Source organism: Trichoplusia ni, chromosome 1 (genome assembly GCF_003590095.1).
Source record: "Trichoplusia ni isolate ovarian cell line Hi5 chromosome 1, tn1, whole genome shotgun sequence".
Classification (NCBI taxonomy): domain Eukaryota; kingdom Metazoa; phylum Arthropoda; class Insecta; order Lepidoptera; family Noctuidae; genus Trichoplusia; species Trichoplusia ni.
The window spans coordinates 4855574-4877562 of NC_039478.1; the positions used below are offsets into that span (position 1 = coordinate 4855574).

At 33.6% G+C, this 21989-nt stretch overlaps 1 protein-coding gene across 1 annotated transcript in view; it reads left to right on the forward strand.

Annotated features, from left to right (window-relative positions):
- Positions 1-21737, forward strand: part of LOC113491684 (neuropeptide CCHamide-2 receptor-like) — a 90916-nt gene extending 69179 nt beyond the window's left edge. Inside the window, exons 2-8 of the mRNA XM_026868782.1 lie at positions 3501-3713; positions 5927-6146; positions 9258-9421; positions 11861-12054; positions 15332-15452; positions 16613-16795; positions 20864-21737. Of these exons, the coding sequence (XP_026724583.1) occupies positions 3508-3713; positions 5927-6146; positions 9258-9421; positions 11861-12054; positions 15332-15452; positions 16613-16795; positions 20864-21026 (1251 nt within the window). The 5' untranslated portion in view covers positions 3501-3507 and the 3' untranslated portion in view covers positions 21027-21737. The remainder of the gene's footprint in view (positions 1-3500; positions 3714-5926; positions 6147-9257; positions 9422-11860; positions 12055-15331; positions 15453-16612; positions 16796-20863) is intronic.
- Positions 21738-21989: the final 252 nt, after the last annotated feature.

The window sequence follows — 21989 nt, forward strand, 5'->3', positions numbered from 1 at the left end:
ATTGCCATGCTCAAAATTTATAAGCTTTGAAGTGGCAAGCCATGTTATTATTTTTTATGGTAACTATCATGAGAATGTTTCATTATTAGATGCCACAACGGTCTGTTCACTCGGCTCGCGACCCTGCACCCGCGTTAGCAGATGATTAAGGACTCCGGTTGGGTCCGAAACTAGTTGGGCAATCCCGATAAATATGCGTGAGTAAATCATTGAATGACGTATTGAATTACTAAACAATATTTGTAATTTTAGAATGCAAAAAATCCAATCTAACAAATTGCTGCGGTTTTCACACATTTATATTTATTTATCGAGGGTGCTTTTTCTTGAAAAATAAAAGCATGGCTTTTCATTCGCATTTCAACCACAAAAGGTAAGCTTTGCAATAAAAAATGGCTTCAATCAATCGTCTGAAGTGTTTTCAGCCTATCCAGAAAAAAAAGCAAAACAATCACGATTTATTTGAAGCCAACCAGAGCTTGTACTACTATCGTCACCGTCAGAACGAGATGCCGCTATCCACAGCGTAGTGTGCTATTTCGCTTCCACAGCGACAAAAATCCTGTTAAAGAGTTTCATAGTGAAGGCACAGTTACGGTGAATAAATGTTGTTCAAATAAGAGTATATCACCATTTTATATATTAAGACTAAGTTTTCTCATCCCTTAAATGTTAGATTTTATTGAGATAAAGTATTTTGTTATACTAGGGTCACCTCTTGACCTTCTACAACTGGGAATTTTGTTAATGGTTTGCTGAAAGTTGAAATCGTAGATTATAACTTGGGACATTTGTGTCTGGATTATGTTGCTTAATTAGCATTCTGTTTCAGTACTTTTAGTATTTAGTAGTCAATTATCTGAATTGGGACGTAAAATTAGCGAGTTCATTGAATTTTATGCCTTAATTTGTTATAATGTTTTAAGAAAAAGTTTTCTATTAAATATTAATTTGTGTTGTCGCGAACATTAAATACCTTAATTTTGTACTGCGCGTCTGTACAGCGCACTTCCTACAATGCTAGACCGATTTGAATGAGTCATTTAAGGTTACAAATCAGCCTGACTAAACGCAGTTACTCAGATCAGGTAGCCTCTATTCAAAGAGTTACAAGTTTCCAGTCGACTGTCTTTTTCTTTGCCTCGTCATTCTTCTGAGAGTACTCATTTTAATAATAAATTATTTCTGGAATCAAAGTAAGTCTGTAATCACTGTAAGTCTAGTTGAATACAAAAGTTCTGAATTCATCATTATAAAATACTAGCTGTTGCCCGCGACTTCGTCCGCGTGGTTAGAAGATATAACTTATAATTTATACCTGCCTTCTATCTATCTTGTAGGATTCAGTCAGCGTTTGCAATGTAAGCCCAAAAAATGTGTTTTAATTTTTACGACCTCACATTAGAAACCTCAAAAACTTGTGATTTGAAAAATTGAAGAATTGAAAAATTGTGTTAAAGTTTCATTCAAATCCATTCAGTAGTTTTTACGTGAAAGAGTAACAAACATCCATACATCCATACTTACAAACTTTCGCCTTTATAATAGTAGTAGGATCGAAAACGATCACTACTCTTTTAGATTATTCAAAACGATGAAGACTTAATTGCCTAAATTGATTCGTGAAATAAACTTTTTGCTAACATTAGATTCACTATGACCTTACTAGAGCAAGCTGTCACTTGAAAAACATTGTCCTTTTTGGATTTATTTAAAGACAAGGTTTCCTCTATATTTTTCTCATCTCACAAAATTGGCGAAGTTAAAATAAGTTGCTACGTCACAGCGTCTGCCGTTGTCGTTGCCTGTCAGTTACAGTGTTGATTACATTATTAAGTTTTATTTCGAATTGTTTACCTACTTCAGCAGTTTCTTCGATATTTTTTAGGTTTTATTCTGTGTTGTTATTTTAATCGGATAAATACTGTCCGTCTTTCCGTCCATCACCGGGCTGTATCTCATAAACAGTGTTAGCGAAACACGTGTTAAGTATGTATTTCTGTCACCACTTTAATAACAATATTCAAAAATGTTCTTAAGCAATTCTTGGTCAAAACTGAAAGATTATTTCTTTATAAATATTTGTATTCTTTATCTTATATTAAAAAATCCCTGATTATTGAGGTTACGAGACGCATTACACTATTTAAATTTATCATTTTTAACGGACCTTCTATCGTATCTAAAGTGTCGTTGCTTAACTTTTTCTATTGACTTCCTAAAGTTACACGCCGCCTACATTTTCAAACGGAATATAAGCCAAGTTACTTATCACAACTTAACGAAAACTACCTAAGTAACGTTAGGTGAAAAGTTTTTCAACTTGGCTAGTTTTCCAATTTTTTCAATAAAGGCTGGAATAAATTTAATCTACCTGCTTTGAAGTTGGGTTATTCGCTTTACAAACTTTGCTGAGACACTCTCAAGAACTTTTACTTTTTTACTCAGTGAAATGGATTGGCATTGTAACCTATTTGTTTAGTCACCAGAAGTTCTCTTGAGAAAACTTGAATATTCTTAACAATATTAGTGATTGATGATATTCTTCTTGATACTATACCAAAGAAGAAACAGACGATTAGTGACAAAGGTGAATTCTAAGACGACGAATAGTAGCTATCAATAAAAGAAATAATTATAGGTTTTTAAAAACCTTAAAACCCACGTGTGCAATGTCACTTCATTCAAATTTAACCGAAATCGGTCTAGCCGTTTCTATACTTGTAAATTGCATTATCATCGGGTTTGAAGCTACCCTGAAAATTTAGCTTATCAGAAAGTGCCTCAGAATTGAATTGCAAAAAATTCAACCGAAACGACAAACAAGAAAGTGTTTGTGTCAAAACGTGGGAAAATTAGAATAAGACAATCTAGAGTTCAAGCCATAAATACCTCTGAATCAGAAAAGATCTTCGTTTGGCAAGCACACACAACATTTTACTTCATAAAGACGAGAATTTTATGAGTTTCATTCGAGAACAAACAGTAGGAGTTCGTATAATAAGACTGTGGTTTGTTAAACTGATTTACGTAAACAATGGCACCACAGCACAAGGTTACTTCAGATGGTTCTTATTCAAGTGGTGCAGGGACTACAAACTAAATGCATTAAATTAAACATCTTATTGGATTATACACAGATGTCTGTGTTTTAGATAATGAAACGTTAGAGACTATAATATGGAATGTGTCTCCTGTGTCCGTGAATTTAATTTAAACTTATTTATAACTGTGACATAGCTTGTACTACGAGCTCAAGTATACACAGACTTAAAACCACAAATAGAAAGGCAACCTAGCCGAATTTTTATCATCCACAAATGTTTGTTCTGAGTCTGGGTGTCTTTGAGCAGGTCAATAAAATCTTTGTAAAACCCCCTGCGATACAAGGAATAAATTACATTTCAAATAGTAATGCTCAAAATAACTAACATTATCTAATCTTTAATTACTTACACCTAATTTACCAAAGATCTATTAATATTCTTCCTCTTCCACAGGTCAAAGATGTACACCACGGAACCAAACCTAACAACAACGTCGTTCCCCGATGTGAACTCGACGAGTGATGACTACACACCGTATGGGGAACGGCTGGAGACGTATCTGGTGCCAGTACTCTTTGCGATCATCTTCATAGTGGGAGTACTGGGGAATGGGACCCTGGTCATCGTGTACGTCAGACATCGGGGCATGAGGAATGCACCTAATACGTAAGTGTTTAGTAGTAATAGAGAGAGAAATGTAAAAGGAGAATCAGTGAATGCAGTGTAGGAAGAATTTTGGCTCGATGAACCGATGATATAATAATAATGACTGAACCAAACTTGATGAAACGTTTACCAAATCACAGCTTAATTCGTTAAATGAGGAAAGAATCAACAAGATCGTTTCATAAATTCCGAAGTTCAAAGGAATATTACGTATGTATTATGTATGATGAACCCTCTCTTGTTACTGAGCAAACTCAATGCGTAGCAAATACAATCAGTATTAGATTCGCGTACAGAAAAATAGTGGCAAAATTGGTTTGAAAAACAAGGATCATGGATTCAAAACTGTTTTATCGTCAAATTAAAGCAAACAATACAGACATAATTGAATAACGGCATTACAATTCTACTCATACTAATATTATAAATGTGAAAGTGTGGATGTTTCGATGTTTGTTACTAAATCACGCAAAAACGGCTGTACTGATTTGGATGAAATTTGGCATGCATATAGCCACATAGAAAAGAATATAGGCTACCTTTTATCCCGATTTCTGAAGTAGTTCCCGAGGGTAAATTGAAAATATGTGTAAAACAACAAAAAGTCTTAACACATCTTTTAACCACCCGGATGAAATCGCGGGCAACAGCTAGTAGAACATAAAAATTATATATTTCTATCAACTAACAGTATTTCAAATATAGTTCGATCATTAAGCAAGAAGTTCCACTGATTTCCTTTCATTGCACTTACAAAGATGGCGCCTTACCTAACGAGCTCCCATAACTATCCAAGTTTGATTCCTCTCGTACTTCAATAAGTCCCATACTTAGCAAGAATTTTCCTTCATCAATTGGAAATTGGTTCTAAATTATTCACACTAAAGTTCTGGGATAAACTTTGGGTATGTTTCCTTAGTTTACAGTATATTGGTTTGTTTTGTCTAAATAGGAGATACGAACATTGCTTTATGTGTTTGTAGGATAGGTTTATACTAGTCTTAAATTTCTAACGTATTAAAGTTCTTGTCTTTGAATTTTCATTTAAATGCTTTTGATCATCCTACAATACAGCAAAATTTGTAAATCAAAGATTGTGTGAGGCAAGGACAAAATGACAGTTCTTTTTTTTAGTTTTAAATTACACAGATCCAAAATACTTTTATTTATCTGTAAAAAATATAGACATCTTTTGAGGTCAATGCTATCGAAAACTTCCCACTCAAAGAAAAACTAAAAAACTCTTTCACTTTCTTTGAATTGTAAAAACTATCAAGAACTTTCCTTAGTACTGTAAGTACTGGAATAAAATATTCTTACAAGTATTGAAGTTTCTAAATTATTATTAAACCGTAATAAATTATCAGAAGGTCAGAAGGGTAGGGTCTCGTACAGAAAATTAATATCAAACTGTACCAAGAGCTCCTTCAAAGTGCCATAGAGGGATCATTTTTCATTATTTATCCTATGATTCGGGATATATTAGATTAAACAAAATATCATGAACTCATGAATTGATACATTTCAGTGGTACATTTGATTAGATAATTCTTCATTGCTGTTCTATGTTGTTTTCAATCGCATTTTATTTTTAAAATGAGTCTTTAGATAAAAGAAACGCATAGCTCCCAGGCCGATGGATATATGTATATGTAGTATACAATATTTTTGGATGATTTTAGTTCCTATTTTTTAACATATTTCTATAATAACTTTCGTGACGCACGACCTTTATGAACTGGTAAACCGATTGTTATCACGCGAAAATATCGGATATCCCCCGTTTATTTTTGCGATCAAACATCGATCAAATGCCACGCGAAACACGATCCAATATTTATCTATATTTAGTTTATTTGCCGCTGAAATACGTCCGGAATATCTTCCTTTAAAAGATTTACTCGATCCAAGTTTTTCAGACTATATGTCCACTGCACGGATAGCCGAGTGGTTGAGTTGAGGGTTACCGCCTTAAACGCACTGTACGTAACGTGTCGCGGGTCCGATCCCCGCGTAGGATAAGCGTTTGTGTGATCCATTAATGCTTTTTTTGTTTCTGGGCGTCTTTGTGCATGTAAAGTGAATCTCTCTTAGAAACCTTGCGAGGATTACATTTCTTAGTACGGGAGTCGTCTTTTTTAATGATCGCTTTAACTCGATTTTTTAACCTCAAAATTTCCTTTTTTCAACTAACGACCAACTTTTGTCCACAGGTACATTTTCTCCTTAGCCCTCGCAGATCTGCTAGTCATCCTAATATGCGTGCCATTCGTATCAACCATTTACACGTTGGAGTCTTGGCCGTGGGGTGAAATGATATGCCGGATCTCCGAGGTCGGGAAAGATGTTAGCATAGGAGTATCAGTGTTCACTCTCACAGCACTATCTGCTGAACGATACTGTGCTATTGTAAATCCATTTAGGAGACTACAAGTAAGTTGGATTTTATATCGTTTTATCCGTTTCTTGGAAGCTTTGTGACTGAAATTTTTCAATATTTTTACTAGAATCCATCGTTTTGTGATATATTGAATGTTTTGAGTTTTATTGTATGAGATTGTATTTTGATGGAGATTTTGTGGTGTGTTTAAAATCTGGTTAAGTTTTTAAAAGTTTTTTTTCAATCCGATATTGTATTTATAAGAGTCCAGATTCAGGTGCAATGTTTTTTTTGGGTTTGATGTTTTTTTAATAACACTTCATTTGTTGCTGTACAGTTTTCATAGTAAAGCTGTTACCAAATAAGCAAAAACGTCGTCTATTTTCCAAGTGTAATTAATAAAAAATCAGTTTTTTTCTAAAAAAACATTTACTCGAATAGAGTTCAACTCGATTTCAAAGGGTCTATCGCCACATCTCAAAGTAACATGATTATGTAGAATAGAGACAGACCTATATCCGTGTATCACTGTCACGCTTCCAACAGCCATTCTAAAATTACTTTAAGTCGCCTTCTGATCGAGACAACTATTTGTTATACTATCAATTTAACTTTTTCTGAACCACAAGGTCCTTCCGTATTCTTTTTTGAACAGAAATTAAATCATCCCATTTATCTTAACTGACAAATGTAATCTTGACAATCTATTTATCTTAATCTACCCTTGTCTTCGTCAAAAGTTTCCTTGGAATCGTAAAAAAACCTCAACTTTTACGATTTTCTTTTGGAACGAATTTGTACCATTTTACGTTGACTCTGTAATCATTGGTAAGGAAAATTAAAGGAACAATAATGAGAGCTGTTGTACCTTTGTCTTAATTAAGGAAATTATTTGCAATTTGAATAAGCAGACGTTTTTAACCGACTTCAAAAAAAGGAGGAGGTTCTCAATTCGACTGTATTTTTTTTTTTTTTTATGTTTGTTACCTCGTAACTTGCGATTGGGTGAACCGATTTTCATGATTCTTTTTTTATTTGAAAGCTTGTGCTTCCCGTGTGGTCCCATTATCACCATTTCAATATCTGATGATGGGATCTTGTAGAAATCGGGGGAACTCTTCAATAAATAACAGCAGATTAACCGCAATTGTTGCTATAGCATATCTAAGCATTGTTTACGCCATCACACAACATATTATCACGCCTGTACTCACTACAAAGGTTATAAAAACTATTTCGAAAAAAAAAATGTTCAAGGTCACTTACAAAGTTTTACAAAAAACGCAATACTGAAACTAAAATAAACATAATTAGATGTTTGTTCTGATGAGATATTTGGTTATTCAAAATGGCCTCCATAATTAACATCACTCTCAAATGGTAACAGACTGGGTGGAGGCTTTCGAACAAATATCACTGGGAATTCTGGGCAGTTTCACGGGGGTAAAGAACTCATTTGGGCAGCGCGTTTAGTAGGCGTACCTATACTAAAAATCACTAACTTTCCACTAAAAAGTGAAAAATAAAATTAATTTTGGAAAAAAATAAAAACCGACTTCAAGACTACACTAACAATATATACAATTGAACTAAAAAGTATAAAATAATATTTTAATTACAAGCCAAAGAACACTAAAGGAAAATCAACGAAATTATTGATACTTATGCATACTATTTACATTTTAAAATCAGTTATTTTTGGAGTCGGTGCCAGGCAAAACAAAAACAATATATTAATGACACAAAAAGAAATTACATAAATAATTGAAAAACAACCGATAATTGAAAAGAAGACAATAAAATAATTTATCTATTAATAACACAAAAAAGAAACATAAACTAATACATACAAACATAAAACACAACCATCAGCGTCTTCTGCCCTCACGCGTCTGCCCGCATTTGGCACCGATCTCAAAAATAACTGATTTTCAAATGTAAATAGTATGCATAAGTATCAATAATTTCGTTGATTTTCCTTTAGTGTTCTTTGGCTTGTAATTAAAATATTATTTTATACTTTTTAGTTCAATTGTATATATTGTTAGTGTAGTCTTGAAGTCGGTTTTTATTTTTTTCCAAAATTAATTTTATAAGAATAAATATTTGAAGTAAACAAAAAATATCCACCTATAAAAGATCCTTATTTTTATTTTTAGAATAAACATTTTAGGGTATTTACAAGAATTAAAATTGAAAGATCTTGTTTTATTCATCCCTGTTTTACGGATATATTTTTGAGTAGTAAGGCTTCTGTCTGATAATATAATGTTTAATTGATATTTTTGTACAAAAAATAGAATACACAATCCTGAATAATTAATAACCGATAATAGCTATTTAAAACTACTAGTAACTGCTACGACCCTTGTACGATGCACGCATGGTGTTTCTTGTCACTTTTTTCGTGAGAACCAAAGATCATATGGACCTATATCATTATTGGGTTATCTGTGGGAGTTTAATTTATTGCAGTTATAAATTCTACGTAGCACTCTGCTAATGTAGGGAGGAGTCTATGAGAGGTAGTGCCAGATTTTGCCCAAAAATCATTGAAACCAACCTATCTTGCGTGACGCAGTATACCATGAAAGAGAGGGACAGTTTCAACAAAAACCCCTCACCACACGAGTAACCAGAACAGAAGCGTCCAAAGTAAAAGCGTCGTAATCTGTAAACTCAAACACACGTGTAAACTCACTAACTAAGTTTATCACTTGTCTTAACTCAGGGGTTCTCAAACTTTAAACCGCAAAATAACTCCGCGTTCTCAGTTCTATCTGTGGTTTTGGAAAATGATAGAGGATCCATCACTATCATAATTTAACCTTAATTAATACAACTTTGGAACGCTTTCATTCTTTGTTTAATTTTCGGCTTATTATTAACCACAGTATCATTAGGTACTTTATTTATTTTTCTTATCGGCGACATAATCTAATTCTGCTGTAAGTGTGTTAATGAACTCCTACTATCTAGCTGGATCAAATAAACCCGGAGGAACGAAGATCTCCGTATCAGCAAGTGCATACAAAACAGAAAATAGGGCTATGCGTCATGACGAACTGCTAATATTGTGTTCAGCGATGACGGCCGAAAAAGATTGGGAGCGTCTGACTTAAGTTTTGATTTGCAAACTCTGACTGTCTTTGTGCCTGTTTCAGCTACGGAAACTGCCTCTGGTGTGCGCGACGTTTATATGGGCTGCAGCTCTTATATTTGCAACCCCAGCGGCCGTCTTCTCAAATACTGCCACAGTTGAAATACACCCTAATGTGACAATAGTGTACTGCACGCCGTATCCACAGGGATGGGACAGTTATCCAAAGTAAGAATAGCTTATTATAAGTGCACTATTTTTTTAATATTATTTCAGTGATTTTTTATTTTAATAATGGTTTATTTATTTTATAAAAAGTCACTACTCGTTACTCACTTTAAGCCCTCAAAAAAGAAAGGAAAGGAATCGCATAGTATGTATTTTCTAGGGCTTTCTTGTGACGTTAGTTTATTGGTCAAATATGCGAGCAACGAATAATTTATTCGTGTTAAAATGTGATACAATTAAAGAAAAAAGCAATAGTCAGTCTGGTAGGACTTTTCGGATTTTCCACAGTAAGGCAGGTAACATAAGCATCGTGAAAATATAGTTATAAGATACAAATTACAGATATTTTGTTATGGTTCTCTTCCTGAGAGGTATACTTCATATATATTTCAATACGCACGGCTGAAGCTATTTTGAGTATGTAGAGGAAGTGAAAGAATTCTCATAAGTATTGAAATTAATGTTTTATGAATATCGTAGGCACGTGATCATTTACATTTCCAATATTACCTTGGAGTGGGTGTTAGATATTCTCGGATATCAATGTCAGGAATATAATGTCGAGTAAAGTCGAGTTCTATTTTAGTAAACTTCCTTTTTCGCTCATGTAGTGCTGATTGGAGATCAGCGCCTGATAAAAATGATATAGCAATTCACTTAGCTAAGTAAAGATTATGGCGTAACAGGCGCAGTTTTCATCTTGCAACTGCAGCTATAGGTATAATTATGTATGAGAACTGTTTATTTCAAATTATAACTCAATATCAGTTATATAAGTATATGAACTAAGATAGGTTCCCAAAGCTGTACTTACTATTATAATTGGTTTTCATGTTACAAGATAAAGAGAAACCAGGTTCGAGAAAATTATCTTTAGAAACATACCAATTTTGAGTACTTGTTATACATATGTTATACATATAAGCGGAAGTGATTGATGTCCACACTGATTGATCGACTCCGCCGCCGTGTATTTTGTTAATCTTCTCTCTTCTTCTTCTTCCAATATATAAAATTCCCGTGTCACGATGTTAGTTACCGTACTCCTCCGAAACTGTTACACCGATTCTTATGAAATTTTGTATGCATATTGGGTAGGACTGAGAATAGAACAACATCTAAGTGATAAGGGTTACTCACACTAAAAAAAAATATTTTATTTTTTGGACGAAATTATTTGTTTTTATAATGTGGCATTAAAATTACATACAACTAACAAAATAAATATTCGGCAAAACAACGTTTGCTGGGTCAGCTAGTTATTTTATAAAGAGGTTCATAACAAATTAGAAATTTTATACACAGTACAATACTGCACGGATGACCGACTGGTAAGGATTACCACCAAAACCCATTGTGCGCCAAGTATCGCGGGTTCGCATCTCGCGTAGGGCAAGCATTCGCGAGATCCACGAAGGCTTAGTGTAGGCATGTAGACTTTAATTAATAGAAATAAGAGGGCTTGCCAAACAGTCGGAGCTAACTCTGGCTATATAAAAAAATCTTTACGTAACATAAAACATTGTGAAACTTTTTGAATGAAAATCATATAAATACATGTCACGTGTATAACGAAAAATGAAATGAAATAGTAATTGTTTATCACTAAAAGTGATAAATCAAATATTTATTATTTGTGATGATAAACATAAAATCAAATAATTTGCTTTCTTAATTATATTGGTACGCCAAATATTCATTATATTTGCTCGATAAAACGCTTTGTCAGAATATAATTAAGTGTAGAAAACATAATTTATACTGAAAATGACATGATAAATTGCGTTATGGCACTTCATTAATAAATTATTAATTTATTCATAAAAATAATTAATTATGCGACATGTTGAAATACATTGTCAATTTTGTATTTTACAGACCACAACAGGTTGTTAATTGAAAAATTAAAAATAATAAGCGAACGCCAAAATTGGAAAACGACTGCCCAAATTTTGTTTTTAAAATAATTTTGGTCACTTTCGCTATTACTCGTTTTAATGATACCTCATCCATTTAAGCATTCAGATACAGAAACTTTGAAAGGAGTATACTTTCAATCCCCTAATAATTATAATGAATAGGCATATATTTATTTACAAAAGAAATGTAACTTGAAGACTGAGAGTTTTTCTTAGAATGCGAGAAACGTCCTTCTAATATTATAAACGCGAAAGCTTACATATATGGATGTTTGTTCGTCTTTCACGCAAAAGCCACTGAACGGATGTAGACGAAACTTGGTACATGGATAGTTTGGAACCAGAATTAACATAATAATATACGAGTTTTAATAATGATTTTATGTACCCGTGATATTATTTTCAATTTGTAGCGTACAACAGTACTACTACATATACTTAACAATATTTTTGCCTCTTCTTATCCGGTTTAGTAAAAATTGGACTTACTTCATAACTTTAACAATACTCCTTATTCTAGGTGGATGACATTAGCCAAAGCGCTGGTATACTACGGTCTACCGTTACTAGTCATTGCGTTCTTCTACTCGCTAATGGCGCAGCGGCTGCTGGCCAGTACGCGGGAGATGCCGGGCGCGCTGCACGGCGGCCAGGGGGAGGCGCAGGCGCAGGCCAGAAAGTCAGTCGCTTGTATGGTACTGGTGTTTGTTATTGGTAAGTTTTTTGGATGGATGTTGGGCAAATCTTTACGAAAGAGTTCCGATGATCTCTCTTTAGTTAAAAAGGAGGCTCTTTAGTTTAAGCTTGTCCCGTGGTGTAGGTAATGTTGGTGAGATGAGAATGAGGGTGAGAAAAAAACCCCCGTAATTTTTGTTGGAAACCTGTATTCCGAATATTTTCTAACCAGGAGTAGACAGAACAAAGAAAGAGGATTGTGCCCAACAGTTTGACATTCATGGGTTGTATTATTATTCTTTTATTGTATTAAAGTCTAGTGGAGAGAGGTAGTTTTTTTCTGAAGGGTAGATCGTCTATTTACTGATACCGGTACTTTATGTTTACATTAAGGTAAACTTTGTCATATTTTTAGTCACATCTCTGGCAAAACAAAAACAAGGCAGAATCCACTCTATATTGACGAATTGACGAATTAAACTTCTCAGTCTATCCTCTAATTAAGTAACATTTAACAAAAAAATCTTAATAACTCACCGAAGTAAGATTTTCAACACCATTATATCCCATATTAAGCTTAGTAGCTTCACAATGACGTGGAATTGACTGGCCGTAATTCTGGCGATTAGGAAAATAGAGTGAAAGTAAGTCAGTAAATAAAATTTGGCATTTATCCAGCTTTGTCGACGGGTTGAAATTTATAACTTTGTTATTGACGCCCCGGTTATATTGAAATCCGTTTTTGGTACTATTGTTAAGAGAGGGTTGCTTTTAAATGCTTTTTTGGAACCGTTCGTGTATTAATCGGTGGGATAGTTGGGTATAGTACCTTGTAAGTAACCCTGCAAATTAAGGATTTTTATTGTTTATGCCACCAAGTTTGTCTCCCAAAGCTGGATAAAGGCTGGATAAAGGCTGGACAAAGGCTGGCTCCCGTAACATGAAGTCTTGCAATTGCGACTCGGATTCGCGACTTGAAGGTTCTGTGCAAATAGGAGAATAAAAAAAATCTACAAACAAAATTGGTCACTCTAAGTCATGACTTAGACAGTCCTTGTTAAGCCTCGATCCTTATCTGCTGTTATAGTGCATCAAAAGTACAGTATGTGTGAAAAATCCTACTACTTTTTTTTATTAGATAGATATTTTTTTTTTTAGAGCCTTATGATAGACGGACGGGCAGGCAGCAATGCCTTAGGTTTCCGCTTTTAACCTTGGATACTGAACTTAAAAACGAAATCTTAGACGAGAACAATAGTCTACATATTCCTATAGGTTTGTATTCACCTAATTTGTCTACCGGATATTGACAATTAGCCAGAATAACTCTTGATTTCTTGTAAGACAATTACCGAGGATCGTAAACGAACTAAATATCCTATCTATAAACACAAACGATAAAGTCTTTTGTTTGTAAATAAACGTTCATCAATCTGCAATGTTCTTGGATTTTTCTTGATTCTAGGAAATGTCTTGTTTTTATTCTTGAAAAAATAATCTGATTACTAAATACAAAACATTTATGGAGAAAAGTTTTGAATAATGGTATTCAGGTATTTAAGCTACATGGAAATAAATAACGTAGGTACTCTGTTTTTTTTCTCTATTTTGAAGAACAATTTTGAAAGACCATACAATTTTTTACTACTGCTTCAAGATGCCTATTTATAGAGTTCAGAACCCAAAGGGTAAAAATAGAACTCTTTGGGAATCGGGCTATATTGTCTGTCCGTTCCTCCGTTCGTCTGTCACAAAGCTGTATCTCGTGAACAATGACAACAAGAAAGTTTAAATTTTTACAGGTTACCTTTTGCTGTGACCGCTATAGCAAAATAAAGAGGCTATGCAACGGTTGTTACAGAATAAAATTTGATGCATGACCATTTTCTTTTGAGTTTAATTTAACCTATTATACGATACTCACACTTGACCGGCTTATGATTTGAAAATATTACTATTATTATTAAATGATGTTACAGTGTAATCACGCGTATTTATACAACCGGAGTCCTTAATCATGAGCTGATGCGGCGGGGTCGCGAGTCAAACTATTATTCACTATCACCATATCACTAGTATTCTTAATAAAATACGTAATTTTCATACTTACAGTTATGTGAACTTTCTCAAGTATCGATTTAAAATCAATAAATCTCCTAAAGGTAGCCGTTAGCCTCAAACTTTGTGCCATCTTAAACTTAAAGCCAGTAGTTATACGTTATAATATAACCTATAAGAAACTTGTAACTGGTTGGTTGAAAATTTACATCGCAGCCGAGCCAAAACTTGGACTAAGTTTTAAACGATTTTGAATTTCTATTTTCAAGGGAGGTAATCCTGAATTATTATGAAGAAAATGTATTATCCGAAGTTGACACTGAAAGTATTAGTTGATAATAACAGAGGCCAGTGTAGTTTGACTTCTAGTTATTTTTGCCGACTATCTATTGGGTTCGCCCGACTAGTTTCTGACCCAACCGAAGTCGTTAATCATGAAATGACGTAGCGGGTTGCGGGCTAAAATATTTTTTTAAATTATTTATTCCATTTTGGAATCCTTGATGTTCATTCGATAAAAGTTATTCAATGCGCGAATTTTTGTGGCAAAGTGTGTTGTAACCTTCCAAAATTTGTAAAAGTAAATGACCGCCATTTAAAACTGTTGTACAGCTTATTGTTTCTGAGATTTGTCAGAGATGTACAAAGTCAAAAGGAAAAAATAGAGTAATTATATAACGTTATAAAAAATTAAAAAGTCACATTTGCGCTTTCAACTATGTACCTCAGAATACACTCAATATCTCAAGATATACATATACCTTAAGGCTTTTAGCATAAAGTACATTTCTCTTAAAGATCTTTCATTGTTATTTCAAGATCCGATTGTACCGACCGACGCTAAGTCAATTTAGAACTTTTTTGTTCTAATTGCTTTTTCATTCCAGAATTAAGTTCAGTGAAACTTCACCTTGTAAGTGTTTTAATATGTTCTGTAAAAGACATTTTATTTTAATTCTTTTATGTTCTTAACGAAGTTGTTAAGACCCTTTTTGTGCACTGCCCGTTTAAGGTTTATTGAAAGGCTAAGTTGGTGAGAGCTATAGGTCTAGGATGAAATTATTATAGGTCTTGTCTGGTCGGTTTTTGTAGCTAAAGTGTACTAACACTTCTTTGTCCAATATTTTTTCTGGAAGTCAAATACGACGTTTCGGAAAAATTTACTCTCCGAATAAATTTAGTATTCTAAGTAAAAAACAAAGAAAAAAAAACTAAGTTTGATATTCCAGACATTTCCTAAATAACACCTTCTTTTCAGTATTCTTCATCTGTTTCCTGCCGTACCACGCGTTAGAGCTGTGGTTCCATTTATCACCGACCGCGCAAAATGATTACAACGATTGGACTCACGCACTCAGGATAGTGGGCTTCTGTCTAAGGTACGTGACGTCATCAAAAGCCCTTTAACCTCTATAACTACCCCTCTTTAAATTAACAGTACTACTGGGAGAGGTTCAGAGTTCAGACGTATAATTTGGACAAAGACGATGGACTAATAGAAGATTATCAAAACAAATGCTTGTGTTTTAAATTCTGAACACGATCCCATTTAATTTTGGGACATGCAGACGCAAATAAAGTACATTAATAAAATGTTTGCTAATTCGCTTTCGCGACGTGTAACGAGGAGCCATTAAAAGTTTTGTCTAAAGAGTTTTGAGAGTTCAGTATCATGTCAATAATGGTAAAATTTTCGCGAATTAAGTATTGTGTCCATATTTTCGTAACATATTTTACCATTTTAAGGGGATAAAGATCAGTTTTTAGTCTTTAGTAGAAACATATTTTACTCTACTCTACAAATATACTATGCCCAACAGTCCATAAATGTTTCTATATCTTTCTAAAATGTATATTATGAGAGCAATAAATTTTGAGTATTCCCCAAAAATACCAAGTACGTGGACATTTTCTCTTTTTGCGCCAAAAATAGTCCACTAAACATGACTTCTTAAAATACGGCCGCTAGACTTTATCTGTCTTTGTCAATATTCGAGTACAGGTTAAGGATTTTATAAAAGAAGGCTCTATTTACAAAAGTCGGTCTGTTTGTTAGCAAACCTTTTACTTTGCGGCAAAGTCATGTTTGAAGAGACTTCTTATTGCGGCTTATATTCTTGAAATTGAAAATGTTTGTTCTGCCTAGATACGTGTCCAGAATACAGAATCATGATCGAGTTAATTTTTCAGTTATACGGTTGAATACTAGTCGTGAATAACGCGTTTGGTGTGTTTTTTTTTTACGTAATTTTCCGATAAGCTTCAGGGCAGACATTCATTGTAAAATATTTTAATAAAAAGGAAACTTTTAAAGCAAAAACTAATAAAGACTCTTTTTACAAATAACTCTGCTTTTTCACTACTAAGCCAAAAATTCTCCCTTAAATACTTCAATAAACCCATGCCCTATTCCAACTATACTTATCGTCCAGACATTATGACATCTCGGCCTTCTGGCCCCGTCCTCCACATCCAGTTTCACCATTCCTATCTGTCAATTCCATTGCAACCTTATTATAAACTAAAATCGTTTGTTCAGCTTCCTCAACTCGTGCGTGAACCCCGTCGCTCTGTACTGCGTGAGTGGCGTCTTCAGGTCCCACTTCAACCGCTACCTGTGCTGCCGGCGCGGCACCTTGCACCCGACCTGCAGCTCTCGCCTCTCCAGGACTGCGGTCTGTGAAACCTCGTTCAGGAGCACCCATCGTCATCGATGTAACAGGTTGGGTTTACAAGGATTTCTTTATTTACCTTCACATTATTTGAGGAGTTTGAATGTTTGTGGTGTATTAATATGTATTGCGACGAGACAAGGTGGATTCCACAACTGACAAAAAATTGAGTAAATTTAGATTGAATTAATAACATGGAATTATGGAGAATTACCTACAGATTTAAATATTGATACCTTAGTTCAGCCGGACAGTATGTAGGTAGTTAGTTTCGTGCTTAGCAATTTTTTTCTCCGTATATTTTATGTGTATCAAGATATAATATTGTAGTATCGATTATTTTATATTTAAAATGTATATAAAAATTCCTTCAAATTTCACGATAGCACGAACGATTGATTTATCCATCGGATTGTCATTAAGATAAAATGTAAAGCAAGTGCTGCCAATGGAAGTTAGACACGACTACTCGATATTCCGGGACTAGATATAAATAATATTAAACCTACACCAAGGAGATATTAATGTCATCCTTAGTATATTAGAGTGTTAGGATCGAGGTCAAAGGAAAATACTTTATGTTAAGAGATTTAGGTATACCTAATACCCTATAAATTTGATAAAATTATTGAAAAATCTAAAATTCGCAACAGAATAACTGAGTATTAAACTTGATGTGTGGAAAGAGAAATAAGTTAGAAAAGTTAGCGATAAGACCGCCATTGCATACCCTTACTTTTTATGTCTAAATACTAATGTTGTATCTCTATGGCTTACAAAAAATTTAAATCTGGAAACGACAAAAATAATTTAGTATTTATTTCAATAAATTAAAGGTTAAGGTGATTGGTAACTGGATTTAAAAACCTCTGCATCCGAACTACGAAACCTGTATTTCGGAAATGAAACTTGTTTATTTACTATTTCAATAAAATCTCATCACTAATTAAAATTATGTCGAGAACAACAAATATACAAAAACAAGGTTTATAATACAAAGTTAAATTAAAGCAATAGTTTCACTAGAATTTGTCACCAGAAATATGAACATTTTACATTGCATGTTTCGATAATTTCCAGCAAAATTTCAAACTCGGTCTAGCTCTATTCACAAACTTTACGAGGCCAGTAAAACAATACCATTGCTCGCTCTACAGCATTGAATTTGTACCGCTGTCGAAATAAAACCGTAGTGTACAATAAACATGTACAAATTGTACAGTTTGTATACCATTCGAAACAATTGCTGTTAAACTGGAGCCATACTTTTATGACGTCATGTTATTGCTGCATTTTGACGTTAGGGAATAACCTTATATAAAACTTACAATAGTGCGATAGGGACAATGACTGGGTATGAAAGTAAACATTTACAATGATAAAACTGCTTTAAATTTTATGGAATAGGGAATTGTTAAGATATCGTAATTGCGATAAATATGAGACAAGATGGACATTGAACAAAAAAATATCATCACCCCCATTATAACAAAAATGGAAAACAAAAATACATGAAATGGTCTTAACGATTCGATAAGTTACGTGACATGAGTAAAGAATGGCACTTAGCTAAGCTTAGTGATTTTTATGTCTGCCTCTACATTTTAAGACATTTTATAATTAAAAACTACTAATTTATTAAGGTATTTAGTGCTTGTGTCGCGGAGGGCTTCACAAATATTCAAGTCAAAAAGACACTAACTATACAGACTCAAGTCAAGCATTCGTCGATCACAAAAATGCTTGTAATTCCGGGGATCGAATTCGTGGCGAGTCGCGCTCAGTGGGTTTTGGCATGGTGAACTCAACCATTCGGCTATCGATGCAGTCAAAAAAGGTCAATTATTTTTATTATTTCAGTTTCAGTTACAACACATTTTCTAAATGGGCGTATTCGTTTCGGTGAATAAGTCCATAACTCGTAGAACGAGAAAATTGAATTAAATCATACAGTGCAATGCTTTTGACGGTTTTAATGGGGTGACTATTGCCATCCTGGGTTTATGGCTAAAATGTTGCCAAGTCTAATTGGGGCATTTGCATAAAAGTACAGTGAAATTTACCAAGGAGTCTTTTTGTGGCATTTCTTAGATTTGGTTTAATTGTACCCAAAAGCGGTGGCTTTAATTTCAAGAGTAGGTGTTATTCTTTGGCTTATTCTGTAGTAAAAACTTTTTAACTTAAAGTTACCAAGATTCAACTAAAAGTATTGTAGCGGATATATTTTTCATTTCATTTCCAGTTATTATTTAATTCGTCTATCTGTTTCTTACGTCAGAACTTGGGACTGGATAAATGTATTTTGCTGATTCTTTTATCATTAACCGTAAAATGACTAAAATGACATATGACTGGTGGACCCATAAAATTTCCATCAGGTTTCGCTCAGTACATTTTATGTCAAGTAACTTCAATTGTCCCACATAACAAGAACGTTCAAGAACAAGAATATTCTATAGTTCATCCTAGAAAACCAATTTCGAGGAACTCGTATTAACACACGTACAAAATTAATGGCAGATTAAGTCAGCCTCTTATAAATTCTACAATTATTGTACAATCACAAATTAATGATCACTAATATGAAAGGTACATTAGTAAATCCCACTAATCTAAATTGAACAATAATTGCGATCTTCGTTAATTAATATTCTCTGCAGATAATATTGATATTAATTAGGCTTAATTAATTGTTTTAGTAATCCATTATCCATCATAATGTTATCTATTGATGTGGTTGGTTTGTTTTGATCGGTACCGTTTTAACTTTAAGTGTACTTGTCCTACTACTATTATAAAGGCGAAAGTTTGTAAGTATGGATGTATGGATGTTTGTTACTCTTTCACGTAAAAACTACTGAATGGATTTGAATGAAACCATACCACAATAGGTATAGCTTATACATCAGAATAACACATAGGCTACAATTTTTGAGGTTTCTAATGTGAGGACGTAGAAAAACACATTTTTTGCGCTTACATTGCAAACGCTGACTGAATCCTACAAGATAGATAGAAGGCAGGTATAAATTATAACCTATATCTTCTAACCACGCGGACGAAGTCGCGGGCAACAGCTAGTAGACAATATTTGTAAGTTTAGCGTTTATTCTGTAACAACTCGTTCTTTAAAATGAAATAGTTTATCATGTAGGTTATCAAATTCACTTTTAGAAAGTCTTATATGAAGAATAATCTTCATTGGACATCTCATGATATAGGTGTGTGGTGTCACAATTTGCGGTCTTATCCCTAAGAGCGCCTTCTATCTTCTTTTATCGACAACCTTATTCTACACCCTGGATTTATAGCAGCGATTCTACAAAACATATAGTAGAACCTTCTTCATTCAGAAGGAACAACAATTCTGCGTATCATCCTTTTCTAATGTTACTTATTAAAAATCTTGGTAGTCACTCATAATTACCATGAAAATGGCCAGTTCAGTATTATTATAAGTATGTACTGAGGAACGTAACCAGTGCAAACTTTGAGAAGGGATCTGGTAAACATTAATGTCCAATAAACAGTTCATTGATAAAACGGTTTATTAACAACCGTTTGTAACGTTATGAAATAAACATTGTTCATTATTAATCATTCTGTCATAATATAGATAATTCATTAACATCCGAGTTGTTGGCACCGCTGTTGTGATCAATTTTGTTTGTGACATTAACAGGAAGTTGATCTAATTATATGGAAAATTAAAAATGATACAATAATTATTTTTTTAAAGAGTATCTTAGGGAGTTTTTTGCCGGTTCTTCTCCATGGGAGTGTCATTTTGGGACCGAACACCTAGAGTAGTTGTTGTAACGTTTGAAATAAAAACAATTGATTTTAATTTAGGTGAAATTATTATAAAGGTACACCTAGAGCTATAAGCATTGGCGACTTTTTTTTTTGTTATTTTTTTTAATCATTTATAAATTGTATTAAAAAAAATTGCATTATAAAGCAACAATTTTCAATTTCCTTAATTAATCAAGTGTACTAGACACATGTTTTCATATTTTTTTTGTAACTTAATAATGCTCTACAAAACCAGTCCTTTTTGCCTTCATACGTTTTTTTTATTTCACCTTCAATCTTGATTGTTCTATCAACTTTTACAGGAACCCAACAGAGAGCGTCGTGATATCGAACTACGACTACGGAAGTACTAAGAAGAAGAGCAACATCATCTCCAGGAACAGCACTGACGGAGTCACCATCATGACGGTAAGAGACACCAACGACTTCCTCACGGGAGACTTGGACGAGAAGATCACCAGATAGGGTGAAATTTGAAATTATATTTTTAAGAGAGTAGAGTACGCGTCTGTATTCTTTTAGATTCTGAAATCGAAATCGTTTTTGTTTTATTTATTTATTTGGTATATGTTACAGCGTAACATATGTATGTTACGTACAAATTAAGACAGGAATAACATCGTTTCTCATATTTATGCCTATAAGTACACACAGCATTTAAAATATAGGTGTACTGTGTTATTTTTATTTATTTATGTATGCCTTAAATTTACTATTACGATGGTTTATTGAATTGAGTTTTAAGTTATATCTGGCATATTTTGCGTGTTGTAATTTTACTTCAATGTCGCATACACACAAATCGATGTAATAAACGTAACATATCACACAAGTTTAGCATAAAGCTAAAAAAACATCTGAATATCAATGTATTTACCGAACTACGAGTTAATAATGTTTTTAACACTGGGCTTCTCAAGTCTGAAACCCGAAAACTTTTGACGGACTTCGAAAAAAGCAGGCTCTCAATTATGTCGGTTTTAATCCAGTATTCGAGAGTCTGAATGAAGTCGATTTCAAGCCATAAAATACCAATTAATTCAAAATCGTAAACAGTGATAAAAATAACCAGAAAACATTGTCTTGCGTCATCTTTAGTCGAGGACCCCGATACTGCTACTTACTACGGCTGATGAATGAATGGCAGTTGGATTAAAATATGTGTAACTATTCCTATTATCTTAAGCATTTTGCCAAAACAATAATTGGAAATTCGGTATCATGATTTTTTTTTCATTTTTTCTGAATTTACAATTATTGTGTTAGAAAAATGCTTAGAATGATACGAAATAGCGAATTTAATTCAATTGCCATTCATTCAAGGACTATTGTGAATAGCAGAATCGGGGCCCAGACCTAGATGATTTGATAATATTATTCGATATTCAGCTTGTTTCTTTTGTTTTTTAAAGGCTATTCTTTATTTAA